This window comes from Galeopterus variegatus, unplaced genomic scaffold (assembly GCF_000696425.1).
Source record: "Galeopterus variegatus unplaced genomic scaffold, G_variegatus-3.0.2 Scaffold1924, whole genome shotgun sequence".
NCBI classification, from domain to species: domain Eukaryota; kingdom Metazoa; phylum Chordata; class Mammalia; order Dermoptera; family Cynocephalidae; genus Galeopterus; species Galeopterus variegatus.
Genome location: NW_007728035.1, coordinates 181,524 through 198,615, shown reverse-complemented (window position 1 = coordinate 198,615; position 17,092 = coordinate 181,524). Strand labels below are relative to the sequence as shown.

Below are 17,092 nucleotides of genomic sequence, written 5' to 3'. Positions count from 1 at the left end.
CCGCCGCCCCCCAGCTGACCTCGGGCGCGTGGCGCGCCGGCTGCTGCTGCTGCTTTGGCTGCTGGAGGGTCCGTTGCTGCTGGGGGTCCGGGCGCAGGCGGCGGGGCAGGGGCCGGGCCAGGGGCCCGGGCCGGGGCAGCAACCTCCTCCTCCTCCGCCGCCGCCGCCTCAGCAACAGCAGAGCGGGCAGCAGTACAACGGCGAGAGGGGTATCTCCATCCCGGACCACGGCTACTGCCAGCCCATCTCCATCCCGCTGTGCACGGACATCGCGTACAACCAGACCATCATGCCCAACCTGCTGGGCCACACGAACCAGGAGGACGCGGGCCTGGAGGTGCACCAGTTCTACCCGCTGGTGAAGGTGCAGTGCTCCGCCGAGCTCAAGTTCTTCCTATGCTCCATGTACGCGCCCGTGTGCACCGTGCTGGAGCAGGCGCTGCCGCCCTGCCGCTCCCTGTGCGAGCGCGCGCGCCAGGGCTGCGAGGCGCTCATGAACAAGTTCGGCTTCCAGTGGCCAGACACGCTGAAGTGCGAGAAGTTCCCGGTGCACGGCGCCGGCGAGCTGTGCGTGGGCCAGAACACGTCTGACAAGGGCACCCCGACGCCCTCGCTGCTGCCGGAGTTCTGGACCAGCAACCCCCAGCACGGCGGCGGAGGGCCCCGCGGCGGCTTTCCCGGGGGCGCCGGCGCGTCGGAGCGAGGCAAGTTCTCCTGCCCGCGCGCCCTCAAGGTGCCCTCCTACCTCAACTACCACTTCCTGGGGGAGAAGGACTGCGGCGCGCCCTGTGAGCCGACCAAGGTGTACGGGCTCATGTATTTCGGGCCCGAGGAGCTGCGCTTCTCGCGCACCTGGATCGGCATCTGGTCGGTGCTGTGCTGCGCCTCCACGCTCTTCACGGTGCTCACGTACCTGGTGGACATGCGGCGCTTCAGCTACCCGGAGCGGCCCATCATCTTCCTGTCTGGCTGTTACACGGCCGTGGCCGTGGCCTACATCGCCGGCTTCCTGCTGGAGGACCGAGTGGTGTGTAACGACAAGTTCGCCGAGGACGGGGCGCGCACGGTGGCGCAGGGCACCAAGAAGGAGGGCTGCACCATCCTCTTCATGATGCTCTACTTCTTCAGCATGGCCAGCTCCATCTGGTGGGTGATCCTGTCGCTCACCTGGTTCCTGGCGGCCGGCATGAAGTGGGGCCACGAAGCCATCGAGGCCAACTCTCAGTATTTTCACCTGGCCGCCTGGGCCGTGCCGGCCATCAAGACCATCACCATCCTGGCGCTGGGCCAGGTGGATGGCGATGTGCTGAGCGGAGTGTGCTTCGTGGGGCTCAACAACGTGGACGCGCTGCGTGGCTTCGTGCTGGCGCCCCTCTTCGTCTACCTGTTCATCGGCACGTCTTTCCTGCTGGCCGGCTTCGTGTCGCTCTTCCGCATTCGCACCATCATGAAACACGACGGCACCAAGACCGAGAAGCTGGAGAAGCTCATGGTGCGGATAGGCGTCTTTAGCGTGCTCTACACGGTGCCAGCCACTATAGTCATCGCCTGCTACTTCTACGAGCAGGCCTTCCGGGACCAGTGGGAGCGCAGCTGGGTGGCCCAGAGCTGCAAGAGCTACGCCATCCCCTGCCCTCACCTCCAGGCGGGCGGAGGCGCCCCGCCGCACCCGCCCATGAGCCCCGACTTCACGGTCTTCATGATCAAGTACCTTATGACGCTGATCGTGGGCATCACGTCGGGCTTCTGGATCTGGTCCGGCAAGACCCTCAACTCCTGGAGGAAGTTCTACACGAGGCTCACCAACAGCAAACAGGGGGAGACCACCGTCTGAGGCCCGGGGCTCAACCCGTTCCCATCGTCGGCCGGGTCCCAGCCACCCCCAGAAGGCGGCCCCATGGAATGTATGCCACGCCTGGCTGCTCGAGGCTCCCTCACTAGACACTCACTTTCGCAGGCTCCTTTTAACAACACAGCCCCTGCAAAAGCTGCCGTCCCCGGGGCAAACGGACGCGAGGGCCCGACTGCCAGACGGGGGAGGACCAACTTCTCTTGCCCTCACACTCTGGTACCAGGACTGTACGCTTTTATGATTGTAAATAGCCTGTGTATGATTTTTGTAAGTATATTTGTATTTAAATGACGACCGATCACGCGTTTTTCTTTTTCTTTTAAAATTTTAATTATTTAGGGCGGTTTAACCATTTGAGGCTTTTCCTTGCTGCCCTTTTCGGAGCACTGCAGAGGAGATAAACCGGAGCTCGCCCGCCAAGGGCTCCTGCTAGTCCCAGCGCGCCCCTCCCTGCCGCGGGTGCACGGGCCTGCCCGGGCTCCAGCTCCGGGGCGAGTCCAGCACTGCGGGGTGCGACTGGGCTGCGCGGCCCGGCCCGGGTCCCTTTCGGCCCCCTGCCTTTCTTCCCTCGTTGGGGTGGGGGCTCTTAAGACACAGAACTCCACAAGGCTTCCAAATCCAAAGGTGGGTCCCCGCCCATTCCAATTCCTCCTATGTTCAGCGGCAGATTTCCAAGGCCTATCCCTTTGACTTCCTGAAGCTGAATTTAACCGTCGAGAACCTTCCTTCAACTTCATGGGGGCCCACGGTTTGGGCGCTGGCAGCTCCAGCCTCCCTCTACACTCGCCTCCAACGCCCAGACACTCCCTCCTTCCACCTAGGTGGGTTAGAGGGTGAGTGGAGTAACCAATGCCAAACTTTTTAAAGTCTAATTTTTGGTGGATGAGCTCATTTCATTCTCTTTAGTCTGAAACCTGGTATGGGTTTGGCCAGCGTCATGGAAAGATGTGGTTACTGAGATTTGGGAAGAGGCATGAAGCTTTGTGTGGGTTGGGAGAGACTGAAGATGAGGGTTATAAAATGTTAATTCTAATTACATACCGATGCCTGGCAGCCTGCCTTTAGGAATGAGACAGCTCGCGTTTAGAGTTTACTCTTCTGTAAAATGGAAACGTTGAGGTCACCTGGAGAGCTTTGTTAAGGAGTTGATTTTTGCTTTTCTTAACAGGACAGTAGAAGGTAAACAATATGAAAACTTGAAGGAGATTTCAGTGTAATGGACTTCTTCAAAATGAAGTGCTATTTTGTTATTTCTAATAAAATAGTAATTAGACATATATCAAAGTTTAAAATGTAAAAGTTGTACACTTTCAACATATTATGATTATTATTCAGCAATACATTCTGAGGGAGGAACAATCCACACCACTAATAATAACCCGGTAAAATTTCAGGAGGTAAAGGAGGTGGAAAAATTGATGGAGTTAGCTCCTGAGATAAATGAAATATGGGCGTGCATGCTAAGGGAAAATGTGTGCAGGTCTACTGCATTAAATCCTGTGTGCTCCTTTCTGGATTTACAGAAATGTGTCAAATGTAAATCTTTCAAAGCCATTTAAAAATATTCACTTTAGTTCTCTGTGAAGAAGAGGAGAAAAGCAATCCTCCTGATTGTATTGTTTTAAACTTTATGAGTTTATCAAAATGCCGGTACTTAGGACCTAAATTTATCGATGTCTGTCATATCCTAAAATGACATTGGTCTTTGAATTTGGTATACATTTATTCTGTTCACTATCACAAAATCATCTATATTTATAGAGGAATAGAAGTTTATATATATATAAAATACCATATTTTTAATTTCGCAAATAAAAAAAATCAAAGTTTTGTACAAAGTTATATGGTTTTTGTGCCTGAAAATAATAGAGCTTGAACTGTGTGAACTATCTTTACATTTTATAGTGTCTCATAGCCAATCCCACAGTATAAAAATTCAGAAATTCAGTGAAAATGTCTGTCCTCAAACTTCAATTCAGTCCTTCCACAGAATTATTCTATTTGCGTTGCTGTGACTGACACTTGTCAAATCCCAAGAAAAGATCTGTTTTCTTTAAAGTAGAAAATAGAAGTTTGCAAATTATTACTTTATTCAAAGAGGATATTTTAAAGAGAACTCTAATTTTAATATTAAAGCCTTTTTTTTCTTTCAAGGGGAAAATTTAAATGACTTTTTATAATATGGAGGTTTCTTTTTAAACTATCACTTTTGTCACAATTTTTATGAAGTATTGTCTTATCTTTTCCATAATCTTGGATATTCCAAAACCATAAATAGGAAATCAATAAATGGTTAACTATTTATATATAAGCATTTTAAATAGCAGTTGAGTTTTAAAAGGCTGGTTTTTTGCTTCTGAAAACCCCATTTTTATATTGTTCAAGGAACCTTCTTTAGAGGAATTATCTAGTTGGTCTCCTGTAAGTCAGAATTTATATGTGTGTATGTGTATGTGTTTGTATATATACACATTTATCTATATATACATAACACGTAAGTATACACACATTAATTTTTATAAAGTAGAGATGCAAAATTTACTTGTACATTTCATAATATAGAAATACGGCTATGAGAAATAAAAAATGCCAGATGGAAAACCTCAAATACCTTTACAGATTAAAAATATCCTTGTTAAATTTTCCAATGAAAACATTTTGTGATAAAATGACAAGGGGCTAAAATGAAAATCGTTTACAATAGAGTTCGTTTCACGGTTAAGGCAATTGTCTTATAAGTCATCATTATTCATTTTAAGGCAAATGAAAAAATTAAATCTAATTGAAAATACAGCTTTCAATTTTAAGTAGCAAAATGCTATTTTCCTTTTTTCTTTGTTACATTAGCATAAAAATGTAGATATCTGAGGTTTTATTGTATAAAAACATACAAAAAATAGTAATTCTTACGTCAAATTAAAATATGTCTCCTTACTACATAGTTCAATTAGATAGTTTCTGGGGAAAATTTTTTTTTAAAGGTTATTAGTCTCTATCCAAAGAATGAATGTTGAAGCAGTCTTACTGTGGTTTTCCTTAAAATCATGTAACTACAAATTGGATGCAGAATGGTTTTATATGCTGGATTTAAATAGCTTTAAGAGACAGGTTTAAGTCACCACCAGGCTTTGTTTTTAGAAAACAATTTATTTTAATATAAGTAGCGTATAGCAAACCAGTGTATTCTTTTGTTTCCTTAAATACTGGTAGCAAAGTAGGACTTGCCTACAAAACCATAACACTACTGGGGATATTGTCCTGTTAGCATGCTGTTTCCATGACAAACCCTATTTTCAGATGGCCTGATTTGCCTGTTTTTTTTTTAAACCAGCTATCAATTGGATAATTTTCCCCCTCACAGGGTGCTTGATTTAGCTTTTGGAGATCCTATAGAACAGGAAGTTGTTGAAATGACTGACAATGAATTTCAAGCAACAATTCTAAGGAAACTAAATGAGATACAAGAAAACTGAGTTAGACAACACAATGAAATGAAAAAATGTATACAGGACCTGAAAGAAGAAATGTACAAAGAAATCAATGCCCTGAAAAAGAATGAAGCAGAGCTTGCAGAGCTGAAGAATTTATTCAACGAAATAAAAAACACAACAGAGAGTTTAACCAGCAGGCTAGAACAAGCAGAAGAGAGACTTTCTGACCTTGAAGATGGGCCATTTGAAATAACACAGCTTCCAAAAAAAAAAAAAAAAAAAAAAGCGAATTTTCACTTAAACTTTGTGGAGACAGAGAGTCTCTTTTTTAATCTCAGAGCAAGCCAGTGTGTCAAACATGCAAAAGAGCTGGACTAGATTTTTCAGCTTGTCCTGCAGTAGTCACTTGTCAGCCTGAGTTTACAGGTCCTGGTCTTTTTTCTCCTCTGTGAGTACTGAAGCCTCTGCTGTAGTTGTAGCATTCCTAAGGTCCAGCATACAACTAGGAAGGGAGACCACAGTGAAGAGTTGGTGGCCAATTAAGAAAAAAATTGACTATGTCACAAACCATTTCAGGACTTGATGGCTTAAGATCACTTTCTCTGACACTGTGTTTCAATGTTGGTACATTTTCTTTTCAAAAGGTGCCATATTTACTGTGTGTGTGTTTGTGTTCAACTTTAGCTACTCCTGCTTTAATTTCAAATCCATGTATTGGCTATAGGACATATTTCATGTAATGTACATACATCAGTTGAAACTAGTGGTATGATGTTGGATATCCTTGATACATTTCTGATTATAATGTGCTATGTAACTGGGGCCTCATAGATTAGTAACAATGTGGAAATTACATATGTCTAGAGGTGGACACTAGTGATATTGTCACTGAGTACTTCACAGAATACAGTAATATAAAAGTCTTGCATGTTTAACCTTTAGGAGCCAAAATAAGACATGGACTATGCTATTTAAATAAGAATTCTCCAGTTAACATGACTAAAAAGGAATTGCAACACTACCTTAAATTCAAGGCTTTATCTTAAGGCCCTTACATTCAAAATGGGGTCGCACAACAGTGCCAAACAAAGTTTATTTTGATGACTTCCAAGATATATATCTATATTTTGAGCTGTTGGCAGATACCAATAGCCATTAAAATTTGAAAAACGTACTTGAATTTCAATCATGACTCAGAACTCCTTTAAACTTTTTGGGCTTAATTATTTTTATTCATTTTGGTCATACCTTTAACAATGGATATGTTAAACCATAACAATTATATGACAAAACAGCTTGCTTAGAACCTGGCAATTAAAACACAGATAGTCTCTAGGCTAATTTTCCTAAGTTTTATCATGATCTGTGATGACAAGTATCTCTACTCCATTACAGAATCAAGTTACTGTTTAAATATAACACATCCTTGGGGGACTTCTATTTATAGGTTGGTTTGGGACCCTAATAACAAGTCAATGAAAAGGATTTCTCACAGAAATCTTTCTCATGTAATGTAATGGATAAGCTCAAGTACAATCTATAAGTACATCCTGCAATGAATATATACTAAATATACTATGGATCATAATCAGTTATATGAGTCAAGCAGATTCTTAAGTTGCTTGGAAAAAATAAGATACCATTTCTCCAATAGAGGTTTTTAAAATAAATCCTTTTATTTTAATATGGTGGTATTCTAAAGAGGTACATTTTAGAATGATAAAATTCAAATAGCACTGCATTTTCTTCAGATATCATTAATACATTAGTCGAATGGCATATTTGTGTAACTAACAATTCTAAAAGCAAAGATTAGAAAAGCATTGATTTGCACATTCTACACATGCATGTTTTCTTAAAGATGAAATTGACTTGAAAATAATTTTTGTTTTAAAATTTATAATTTGCATATTTCTCATAAAGATCTCAATAAATATCATTCACAGTGTAGACTTTCAAAACATGTTCATAGCAATAGCAATACAGTGATTAACATGCAAAGGAATCACTAATCCAGTCTGGATTTCCTTTCTTTTCTTTTTAAAAACCAAGTATACTCTAATTTGTGGATATCTCCATGTTTTAGATCTCAATACCTGTTTGAATTAAATTTGCAGGGGAATAACTGCAGAATCCCCCCATAGACAAAGTGTGGCCTTTATTTCCTTTCAAGTTGGCAGTGTGTCTTTGCTTAAATGAAGCACTGAGAGACAGACTGTTCTCTTGCCTTTGGAAATGCTTGTCTTCACAATTGCTGCCGCAAATACCTGGGAGTCAGACAGGCTAGTTAGATGCATATTCCAAATGCTATGTGCTACTTGATTGTTAAAAGGATTTTTTTTTTTCTTAAGAAGTAGATTTAGGTACTATCCTTGACTTCATTTTTACAACTCTTGGAAAACATTTTACAAAGTTAACATTAACAAATACTCTGTCAAAAACCCATAACTCCTGAATAGGGTGACCAATCATCCAGGTTTTCTCAGGATTTAGGAGTTTCTTGGGATGTGGGATTTTCAGTAGTAAAATCAGGAAACTCATGGCCAAACTGGTACTTTTGGTTACCCTATTCCATGGATAGAATTGTGCACCCACAGAATAGAGTAAAGCTTATATACTCATCACTGTTCCAGCATTAAAAGTCCTCCACTGTGGCTGTAGCCTTTATCATTCCAGATGAAAAGCCAACGAACACACAGCCCTTTGTAACTGGTCTTCACAGTGAGTACCAATCAATAGCTGAGTGCAATGTGAAGGTAGAGTGGAACAAACCACATTGAATATCTTGACCATTCTGCCTTTAGCCTTTGCCTTCTGATGAAGAAATGGGGCATAGAGACAGGGATCTAACCGGCCACTGAACCTTGATCTTGCTACTCATGAAATCAGGTTAAATAGCTATTTTTAGAAGAAGACTCTCAAATGTAATCCCTTGGAATGAATAGTTTTAAAAATTTTGATGATAAGATTTATCAGATTGGAAAAAATATTAGGTTTCGGCATATGTTTATACTTATTTTCTTGTGTAATAATGTAGTCCATTGGAGTGAGATTACAAATTCAAGCAGAAATTGCCCCAAATGGCCATACATCAACACCTGATTTGTCATATTTTTTTCTCCCAGGTAAGTAAAAAGTTGTATCTACAAGAATGAAAAACAAGTAAACTAGGTTTCAAAATTCCACTGTGATGATTGAGAATGGTAGACTGCAGTGTGTGGACCATGCAATCCATGGCCTTCACATTTCTCCATAAGACTCATCAATCAGAATTGGTCCACCCCTTTTTTGAGTTCAGTGTCGTCCCTCTGGTAAATACACATCAAATTTCACTGCCTTTGTTGTTGAAATCACAATACTATTCTTTGTGTCTCTTAAACTGAATGGAAGCAAATAAAAAAGGCACACAGATAATGTAATTACTTCAAAGAGGTACCTACACATTAGGCTCTGGAACTGATTCTCAACAGGGGGCAATTTTGCCTCCCAGGAGACATTTGGCAATATGTGGACACATTTGATTGTCATGATTGTGGAGAGGGAGCTGCTATGGGCATTTAATGCAGACAGGCCATTCTACAATGTGCAGGATAGCTCCTGACAACAAAAGAATTGTCTGATTAAAAATGCCAAAGTTGAGAAACCCTGCTCTAAAGGAGTAATTAAAATTGTGAAATATACTTTTAAAAATAGTACAATATATTAATTTTGTAAAATACAATTGAGAAAAATATAGATTTATGGTGTATACAGAATGGGCTTTATTTTTGAAAGGGTCTTGGTGGTGGCAACAGTGACCCAGGGGTCCCACATGGCAGAAAATGGTGGAGCAGAGAGACACCAACCTTTCATGTGCTTTTCTTTTAAAACTCCCAGAACCACGCCCCTGATCGCCATTATTAATTTATTCACTATGGCATGGTCCTACAGCTAATCACCTCTTCAAGGCCCCACCTTTCAATTACCATAATAGGATTTCCCACCCTCAACAGTTACAGTGGGGATTAAGTTTTGGGGGGACATTCAACCCAAGGCATTCTGCCCATAGCCCCCCCAGCTCACATCCTTTTCACATACAATACCTTCATTTCATGCCCATAGTCCCAAAGTCTTAACTTGTTTCTACTCAAAAGTCCAAAGTTTAAAGTCCCATCTGTGAAGTCAAAACAAGTTATCTATTTCCAAGATACAGTGATGGGACAAGCATAGGGTATAGTTGCCCTCACTTAAAAATACAAGGTAACCCTCATTGAGTGGTATGGGTAACTCTTCTTACAGCTTAATAGGTAACTCCCATGGAATCTTTCATATCATAAATATCATAAGTAAATCCCCACAGTAGCCATCTAAACTGATAGCTGAGTCTATTGGGACTGAACCAATGCATTCAAGAATGACAAGAATATGTGATGCTCTGATTCGTGAGGTTGAAGACTTTCATTGCACAAAACAACAAATCCATACTCCTCTGAAATGAGCAATGATTTTGACAAAAGCATAATTCTCACAACAGTGAAACAGGAATGAAGGCATGGAGACCAAAAGAAAAGATCATTAACATATAATTCCCTCTCTCCTCCCTTCTTTTCCTTCTATAGCTCACCATTATTGCTGATGGAAATTGAAAAGGCGTGATGCAAACTAATGCCATATATTTCCTGCATCCTCTTTACAAGCTAAGCATTTTTTTTTTCCTTTTTGTCTTTTTTCGTGTCTGGCAACGGATCGCAACCCTCAGTGTCGCGCCCGTACCGGACCGGGACCGGCAACGGGATCGCAACCCTCGGTGCTGCATCCGCACCTCGCTCAGCCAGTGAGCGGGAACCGGTCTGTATGTGGGATCCGAACCCTCGGCGGGAGCGCCGCCACACTCCCAAGCGGCACACTGTAGCAGTGCGCCACCGGGCCGGCCCCACAAGCTAAGCATTTTTTACAAGACTTATTCATATAAGATTAAGTTAATATCCAACCTTAAGGTTAAATCACACAAATAATGTACTATATTAGTCAGCTAGTGATACTGCTTTTAAAGCATAAGTGCATTTCTATGCATTCATGCATGCTTTGGCAATTCAATTTCTTTATGGCTGCTAACAATTCTGACCTAAATGGTAGGTTGTATACTTGGGAAACATGGCAACAGTCCTTTGGGGCCACTCTAAATTGTGACCAGGAAGGGAATCATAAATTCCTCTTAGGAATATGTTTCTCTACTGAACTGATAACTAATTGAACAACTGCAGGAGTCCTTTGTTGGTCCTTGTTGACTGTATTTCCAAAGAGAACTTGTTCAATAGCAGTTATGAAAATGTTCCTTTGATAGTACTGAAATGTACTGAATATATTTTGATGCACGAAGTAGAGCAGGGTTGGGGGCTTATATCAAAGTGTCTGATTGGTAATTTCATCATTTCCTCATATATAAAGAGAAGCTAGCCATTTTGGTACCTTGCTCAACTCCATGGTCTAGTGTATTAGTTTTCTATTGCTGCTGTAACAAATTACCACAATTTTGAAAAGCATGAATTTATCATCTTACAGTTTTGTAGGTAACTGATCTCACTGGGCTAAAATAAAGGTATCGCATTGATGTGTTTCTTTCTGGAGGCTCTAGAGGAGAATCCATTTCCTTGCCTTTCTAGCTTCTATTCTAGAGGCCACCCCCATGGCTCATGATACCCTTCTGTCTTGAAACCCCATAACATGGGGTTGAGTCCTTTCTCTCGCTCATTCTTTCCAGCTGGAAATAATTGCCTGCTTTTAAGGACTCATATGATTAGATCAATACAGGATAATCTCCCCACCTCCGGGTCCCTAACCTTAATCACATCTGCAAAGTCCTTGTCATGTTAGGTAACACATTCACAAGGTTCCAAAGATTGGGCATAGAAATCTTTGGGGACCACTATTCGACCTGCCACATCTATGTTTAGCTGTTGGAAAGAGCTAGAGGATTTTTAAAGAGGCATTCCTACCACATTCTCATTCTTTACAATTCCATTTTTAAAAATCCAGCTTCCTGAATTTCTTCTGTTCTACATTTTATTCTCTCTCAGAGTGTGTTTCTGTCAATGGTCAATTTCTCATTGATTCCCCTCTGCCTTCTGCAGATCAGCCCTAATGTTCTAAGCCTGCCAGCTCTCTTTACATTCTGGATATAATCTTTCTTCCTCTTCTTTGCTATATATCCTCTTGTTTGCTGCCCTTTTCATTACCCTATATGTCTTTTCAATACATACCTCTCTAGATTTCATGTTTTGTGTCGGTACCAGAAATAGATCAGAGAAAGGCAGTGATTGATTAATGTCAACCCTCTTCTCCCAAATGAACATATATAATCTCACTGTTTTTTTACTACAGGTGATATATAACTGGATGGTTTTCATCAGAAACACATCTGTCAAGTGATTGCATTTCTGCCCTTTGGTGAGAGGATGGATGTGAGAGAGAGTTGACATAGTTCATCTCGTCTCTGATTAATCCAGTATGTATTTCTAGCTGTGATTATAGATTTTAATTCTTTATGAAATTATTGTTATGTTCATAGAGAATTTTTTTCTCATGATCTTTAATTTAAATATTTTGTAAAAAAAAAAAAGAAGAAGAAAGAAACCTCAATGGCCTGAATTGTACTGTATACAAATTCAGATAATGAATACGCCTGGCCTAGTTTAAACTGTTATGTTGACATTTTTGGAGAAGAAATTTTTCTAGCATTAAAAATGCATCTTTAAAAATGTTCTTTAAAATGTAATTTTCAATCTACACTAGAAACCAAGTGCAAGTTTTTTTCTATCTGTACTGCTATGTCTAAAATTATATATATTTTCTCCCATATACATGTAAATATGTCTGAAAAAATATGCCCTTTTCAGCAACTATTTAAGAAAGAGAATTTCAAATGTTTGCATTTATCCCCAAATATACATTATTTGCAAGAATGTGAATTTGGAAGTATTATATAGAGACATGGAAAATTTTCTAGAAATCAGTAATAGTTTAGCATACACAAAGTTATCTTCTAATGCCACTATCATTTATCTTCTTTTAAACTTTTATATCATTCATCATCTTTGTAGCTTTTTTTCCCAAGTGTGGATAATTCAGGAATAGACCAGAGGTCACTTGAATGCAATAATTGTTTTACAAATAAAGAAGATGTGTTTTAATAATATACAGCTTCATTAGAGCCAAATTGAATTAATATAGAAAGTATAGGGTGTATTCGAAGATCTCAGATAAGACAGGTTATAATGGATTCTCATTCAACCAAAATAAAACCAGATGATCCTCAAAATATACAATGTTTATCAGAGGTGGCAATAGGTTACTAGGAATTCTTAAAATTGAGTGTGCATAAGGATCACTCAGGGAGCTTGTTAAATATGAAGATTTCTGGCTTCATTTTCAGAAATTCTGGTTTTGTTGGCTGGGATAAGGGTTCAGGAACCTTCATTCACATGATTCTGACATTGGATGTTCTTGAGTTGCTCTTTGAAACACTGGGTTAAAACATAACTTCAAGACAAACCTGTAGAGATCCTCCCACCTGCAAATTCCCTCTTATAAAGACATTGTAGAAACTTCAGCAGGGCAGTGAAGCTATGAGAACTAGCTTTTTAGAACACTCAATAGGAAGCAGACATGTCCTACCTGCACTCTCTTTGTCCCTAAAGGTCTAAATCAGGCCAAATTCCAGCCTGGTGTGCACCTCTCCAAGGCCACTGTGTGGTTTTGCTCAGGTCTAAAATTCCTTTAACTTAAATTTTTTTTTTTAATGGAGAGGTTTAACTTCACAACTACAGATTAATTAAGAGTTATCTCTTTGGCTAGAAGACGTTCAGAGTAGAATCAGTTAAGCAATCACTAGGTAGGGAAGGAAAAGGATATGGATTCTCTCTTGCTTAGCCAGGGCTTCTGACAGCAGCCACAGAGAGGGAGACAGTTCAGCAGGTGGCAGCTTGCTGGGCGAGCAGAGGAGGGACTTCAAAAGTCTCCGGGTTGCCCCCAGGGTGGGCCTTTTTGCTTTCAGTGGAGCTGCCATTGGCAGAAGCTGTGCACGAAGGCTCTACAAGCAAATCAGCATCCCATCCTTTCTGAGCATTTTGTTTGTTTAGGTTTTTAATACAACTGACTTCTTAGAGGGCCCTTCCTTCCTAGGGAATTTACGAATCAAGGTCCTACTCTATTTATTTCCATAAACAAACCCTTATGAAAGAGCAACTCATTCATTAACTAAGAAATGTGATCATTTCCACTGTTGTACCAGACAGCTTCAAAGCACCATTGTTGTTGTTCACATCAATTAATCCAGGTAACTGGGAAATGTGAGTAAGACAGGACTAAAATATATCCCAACTGATTTTACAAGATTAAAAAAATCCAAACCAAAGACGTCTAAACTCATGTTGTTTTAAGCACATTAAGAATATTAAGAATGCTAATTCTTCATAAGAAAGAATCACAGTACAGAGGAGAGGAACGTCAAATCTTTTTAGAATATTGTAATTTTATTCTATAAGTTACTATAGCTTGGAAAGTTTCAAGCAGCCTCTTCCTTTGTACTGTGGAATATACTGGGAAGAAATACCTCCTTCAGGGATGTAGGGTGCCATGTTAGTGACTAGCTAGGGAATATGGAAAACAATTTTTGATCATTTATTATTAAAATGTTTACATAAACAAACATTTTACGTATTATTTACATAAACATTTCAATAATATGTAAATTAAGTAGTTTATGCAAAAATGGGTATTGAATTTCAAAGATAAATATTTATTAGATCTAATTAGTTACCTGTACATAGACTTAATACTTAATTCACAGGACAATTCATAACTAATAAGGAAAAAAAAAGAGCTGGCTCTTAGGTGGTCATTTAGCAGCCATCCCTTCCAAAAAAGAAATTGTGTAAATTTCAAGGCTAAGGCAAATACATTTTTTGTGAGGTTTTTAAAGTTACAACAGAAGGCCCCTGAATTAAGTAGAGATGGTTGAAGTAATAATCAAGTAAAGTCTTCTGTGGGAAGATAAAATTATCTATCCCCTACACATTCCATCTGCCCCTACTAATTCTTTCAATATTTTTTTACTGAGATGTAATTCACATACTATAAAATTCACCCTTATTCAAAATAAAACTCAGTGGGTTTTAGTATTCCACAAATTTGTACAATTCTCACAACTACCTAATTCCAGAATATTTTATCATGCCAAAAAGAAACCCTGACTCATTAGCAAACACTCCTCATTCTTTCCTCCCCCAGTCCCTGGCAGATACGAATCTACTTTCTGTCAGTATGTATAAAAAATATACTGGATCTATTATATAAAGGGAATCATACATGTGGCTTTTGTGTCTGACTTCTTTTTGTTTTAGCGTGTGTCAGTACTTCACTCCTTTTTATGACTGAATAATATTCCACTGAATGGATATACCACATTTTGTTTATCTATTCATCAGTTAATGGATACTTGGGTTGTTGTCACCTTGTGCTATTATGAATAATGCTGTTTGCTATGAACATTTGTGTACAAGTTTTTGTGTGGATATATGGAATGGCACTCTGTCATATGGTAACTCTATGTTTAACTTTTTAAAAAACTGTTAACTATTTTACAAAGTAACTTCAACCATTTTACATTCCCACCAATAATGTATGAGTTTTCCAATTTCTCCACATCCTTGTCAACACTTGTAACTGTCTGTCTTTTTTATTATGTCCATTTTAATAAGTGTGAAATGGTATCTCACTATGGTTTTGATTTGCATTTTGTTTGTTTTCAATATTTTGAAATTAATTCAGTGGTGGAAAAAAAGTGATGTTTTTCATACCTCTGAATAAATTGAACAAAGAAAATGACTCTAGAATTAGATTCATGGCTTACCTATTTATTTATATACTACTTGTATTAGTCCATTTCTGTTGCTTATAGCAAAATACCAGAATCTGGGTAATTTGTAAGAAAACAAAATTTATTGCTTACAGTTTTGGAGGCTGGGAAGTCCAGGGAACACATCTGGGGTGGGCCTGGTTGGTGGGTAGTGACTCTTTACAGCAAAGAAGGTGTTACATGGTGGAAGCAGAGAAAGAGAGAGCTCCTCATGTGCTCTCCTTTTGAAGCCCTCAGAACCACACCTATGACCTCCATTAAACCAGCAACTTATTAATCCATTTAGTAGAGAATGATCCTCATAATCTAATCACCTCACCTTTCAATTACCATAATTGGCTATCCCACTCTCTTAATACTGTCACAGAGGGGGTTAAGTTTCCAATACATGGACTTTAGGTACACAATTCAATCCATAGTGCTACTCCATAAATAAAAAGGATTTGTGTGGCATATCAAAATTATAACATAAAAGTAGAAACATATGAGTACTAGGTGAGTAGGAAGTATAAGTAAGGCAACTTGTACTCTGCAATGCACATAGTATAAAATTTTGTAGAAGGGTAAAATTTTGTCTTTGAACTTCCTAGGAGCCAAGGTAAAGTGACAAATTGCAAAATCCATAATGCTCATAAAATTAAAAACAAATTAGAATCCTTTACTGACTATCAGAGATTCATTATCTAGTCTCTGCATGATCCCTCCAGTCTCAGAGATCCTGAATCTCTATGCAGTCCTTCCCATTGCTCACTGTTCCAGATGATAGAAGGGCTAAAATCAGCCTCTCACTTCCATTTATCGGTACCATGCCTGCTCTCTGGAACCTCTCTCAATTGATGCATTTCCCTATTATGCATTCAGCAGCAGTGCAGCTGTTTGAAGATATAAGACCTTGACAGTTGCTTCTCCAAGCTGAACACTCACTCTTCCTTTACAAGCATCAGACAGCTCCCCATGTTCAAAAGACTTACATCCAAACATGCTGGCCCCTGCCTGGTTCTCTAGCCCTATTTCCCCTCCTCCCCTGATAAAATCCAGGCACACTGGACTCACCGTTCATTCTGCCTGGCAAGTCCTTGTCTACGCTCCTCCTCCATCTCCTGCCTCCTCACCACTGAGGAAATTTGAATTCCATTCTTCAAGGCCAAACTCATATGTTATCTTTTCTTGGTGGGTACTGAATACCTCCAGGCAGAATTAATTTTCCTTTCTCTGTGCTCCCAAAGCACTTTTTAAACAGCCATTGTGTAGAATTTATAATAGTGATTTGTTTATGTGTCTGTCTTCCCCAGTGGACTGTGATCTGTTTCGCAGAAGGGAACTGTAAACTTTATTTTTATATCCTCAGTGCCTAGCACAAATTAGGTACTCTACAAAAGGTAGTTGGGTCAAATTGATTTCACAAATCATTCCTGACTTCTCACTGTCCTGTAAACACGTGTGGGTTTGTCACTGTTCCTCTTTAAAAGTGTCCCCCAGAATGAAAAACTATTTTTTCAGTGACCTTCCACTATGGAAATTATATTCCTATTAATGTCATCTCAGACTACATGGGTTCTATTCATAGACACATTCACTATAGCATCTCAGCAAACTTTGCTGAATACTGTGATTTTTTTGTTTTTCCTCAAGGCAAACCACTGCCAGACCAGGTTTTCTTCCACTTCTGCTTTCTCATCTAAATATGAGTATTTATATGTGTCCGTGATAAATGTAATCTTGTTTCCTGCTGGAAAAGATAACTTTATCTTTCCAGATGAAAAGGATAAATTATTGTTTTAATTCTGTCATCTCTATGTTCCAGTTTGACGTCATCTATGTATGGGAGGATAATGTGAAATATGTTAATTTCCCTTTTTTAATGTAATGATGTCTTTAGTGCCAAAGAAAAAAAATCCAGTACATCTAATTATT

The 17,092-nt window shown here is 39.9% G+C and overlaps 1 protein-coding gene across 1 annotated transcript; it reads left to right on the top strand.

The window, feature by feature from the left end:
- The first annotated feature begins 6 nt into the window (after positions 1-6).
- FZD1 (frizzled class receptor 1) lies at positions 7-3,690 on the top strand. Its single transcript, XM_008579613.1, has one exon. It carries the CDS (start codon positions 290-292, stop codon positions 1,832-1,834), a length of 1,545 nt encoding a protein of 514 aa, XP_008577835.1. The 5' UTR covers positions 7-289; the 3' UTR covers positions 1,835-3,690.
- Positions 3,691-17,092: the final 13,402 nt, after the last annotated feature.

Coding starts and splice junctions, on each gene's coding strand:
- FZD1 (XM_008579613.1), top strand. CDS start 290: ATGCCCAACCTGCTGGGCCACACGAACCAGGAGGACGCGGGCCTGGAG.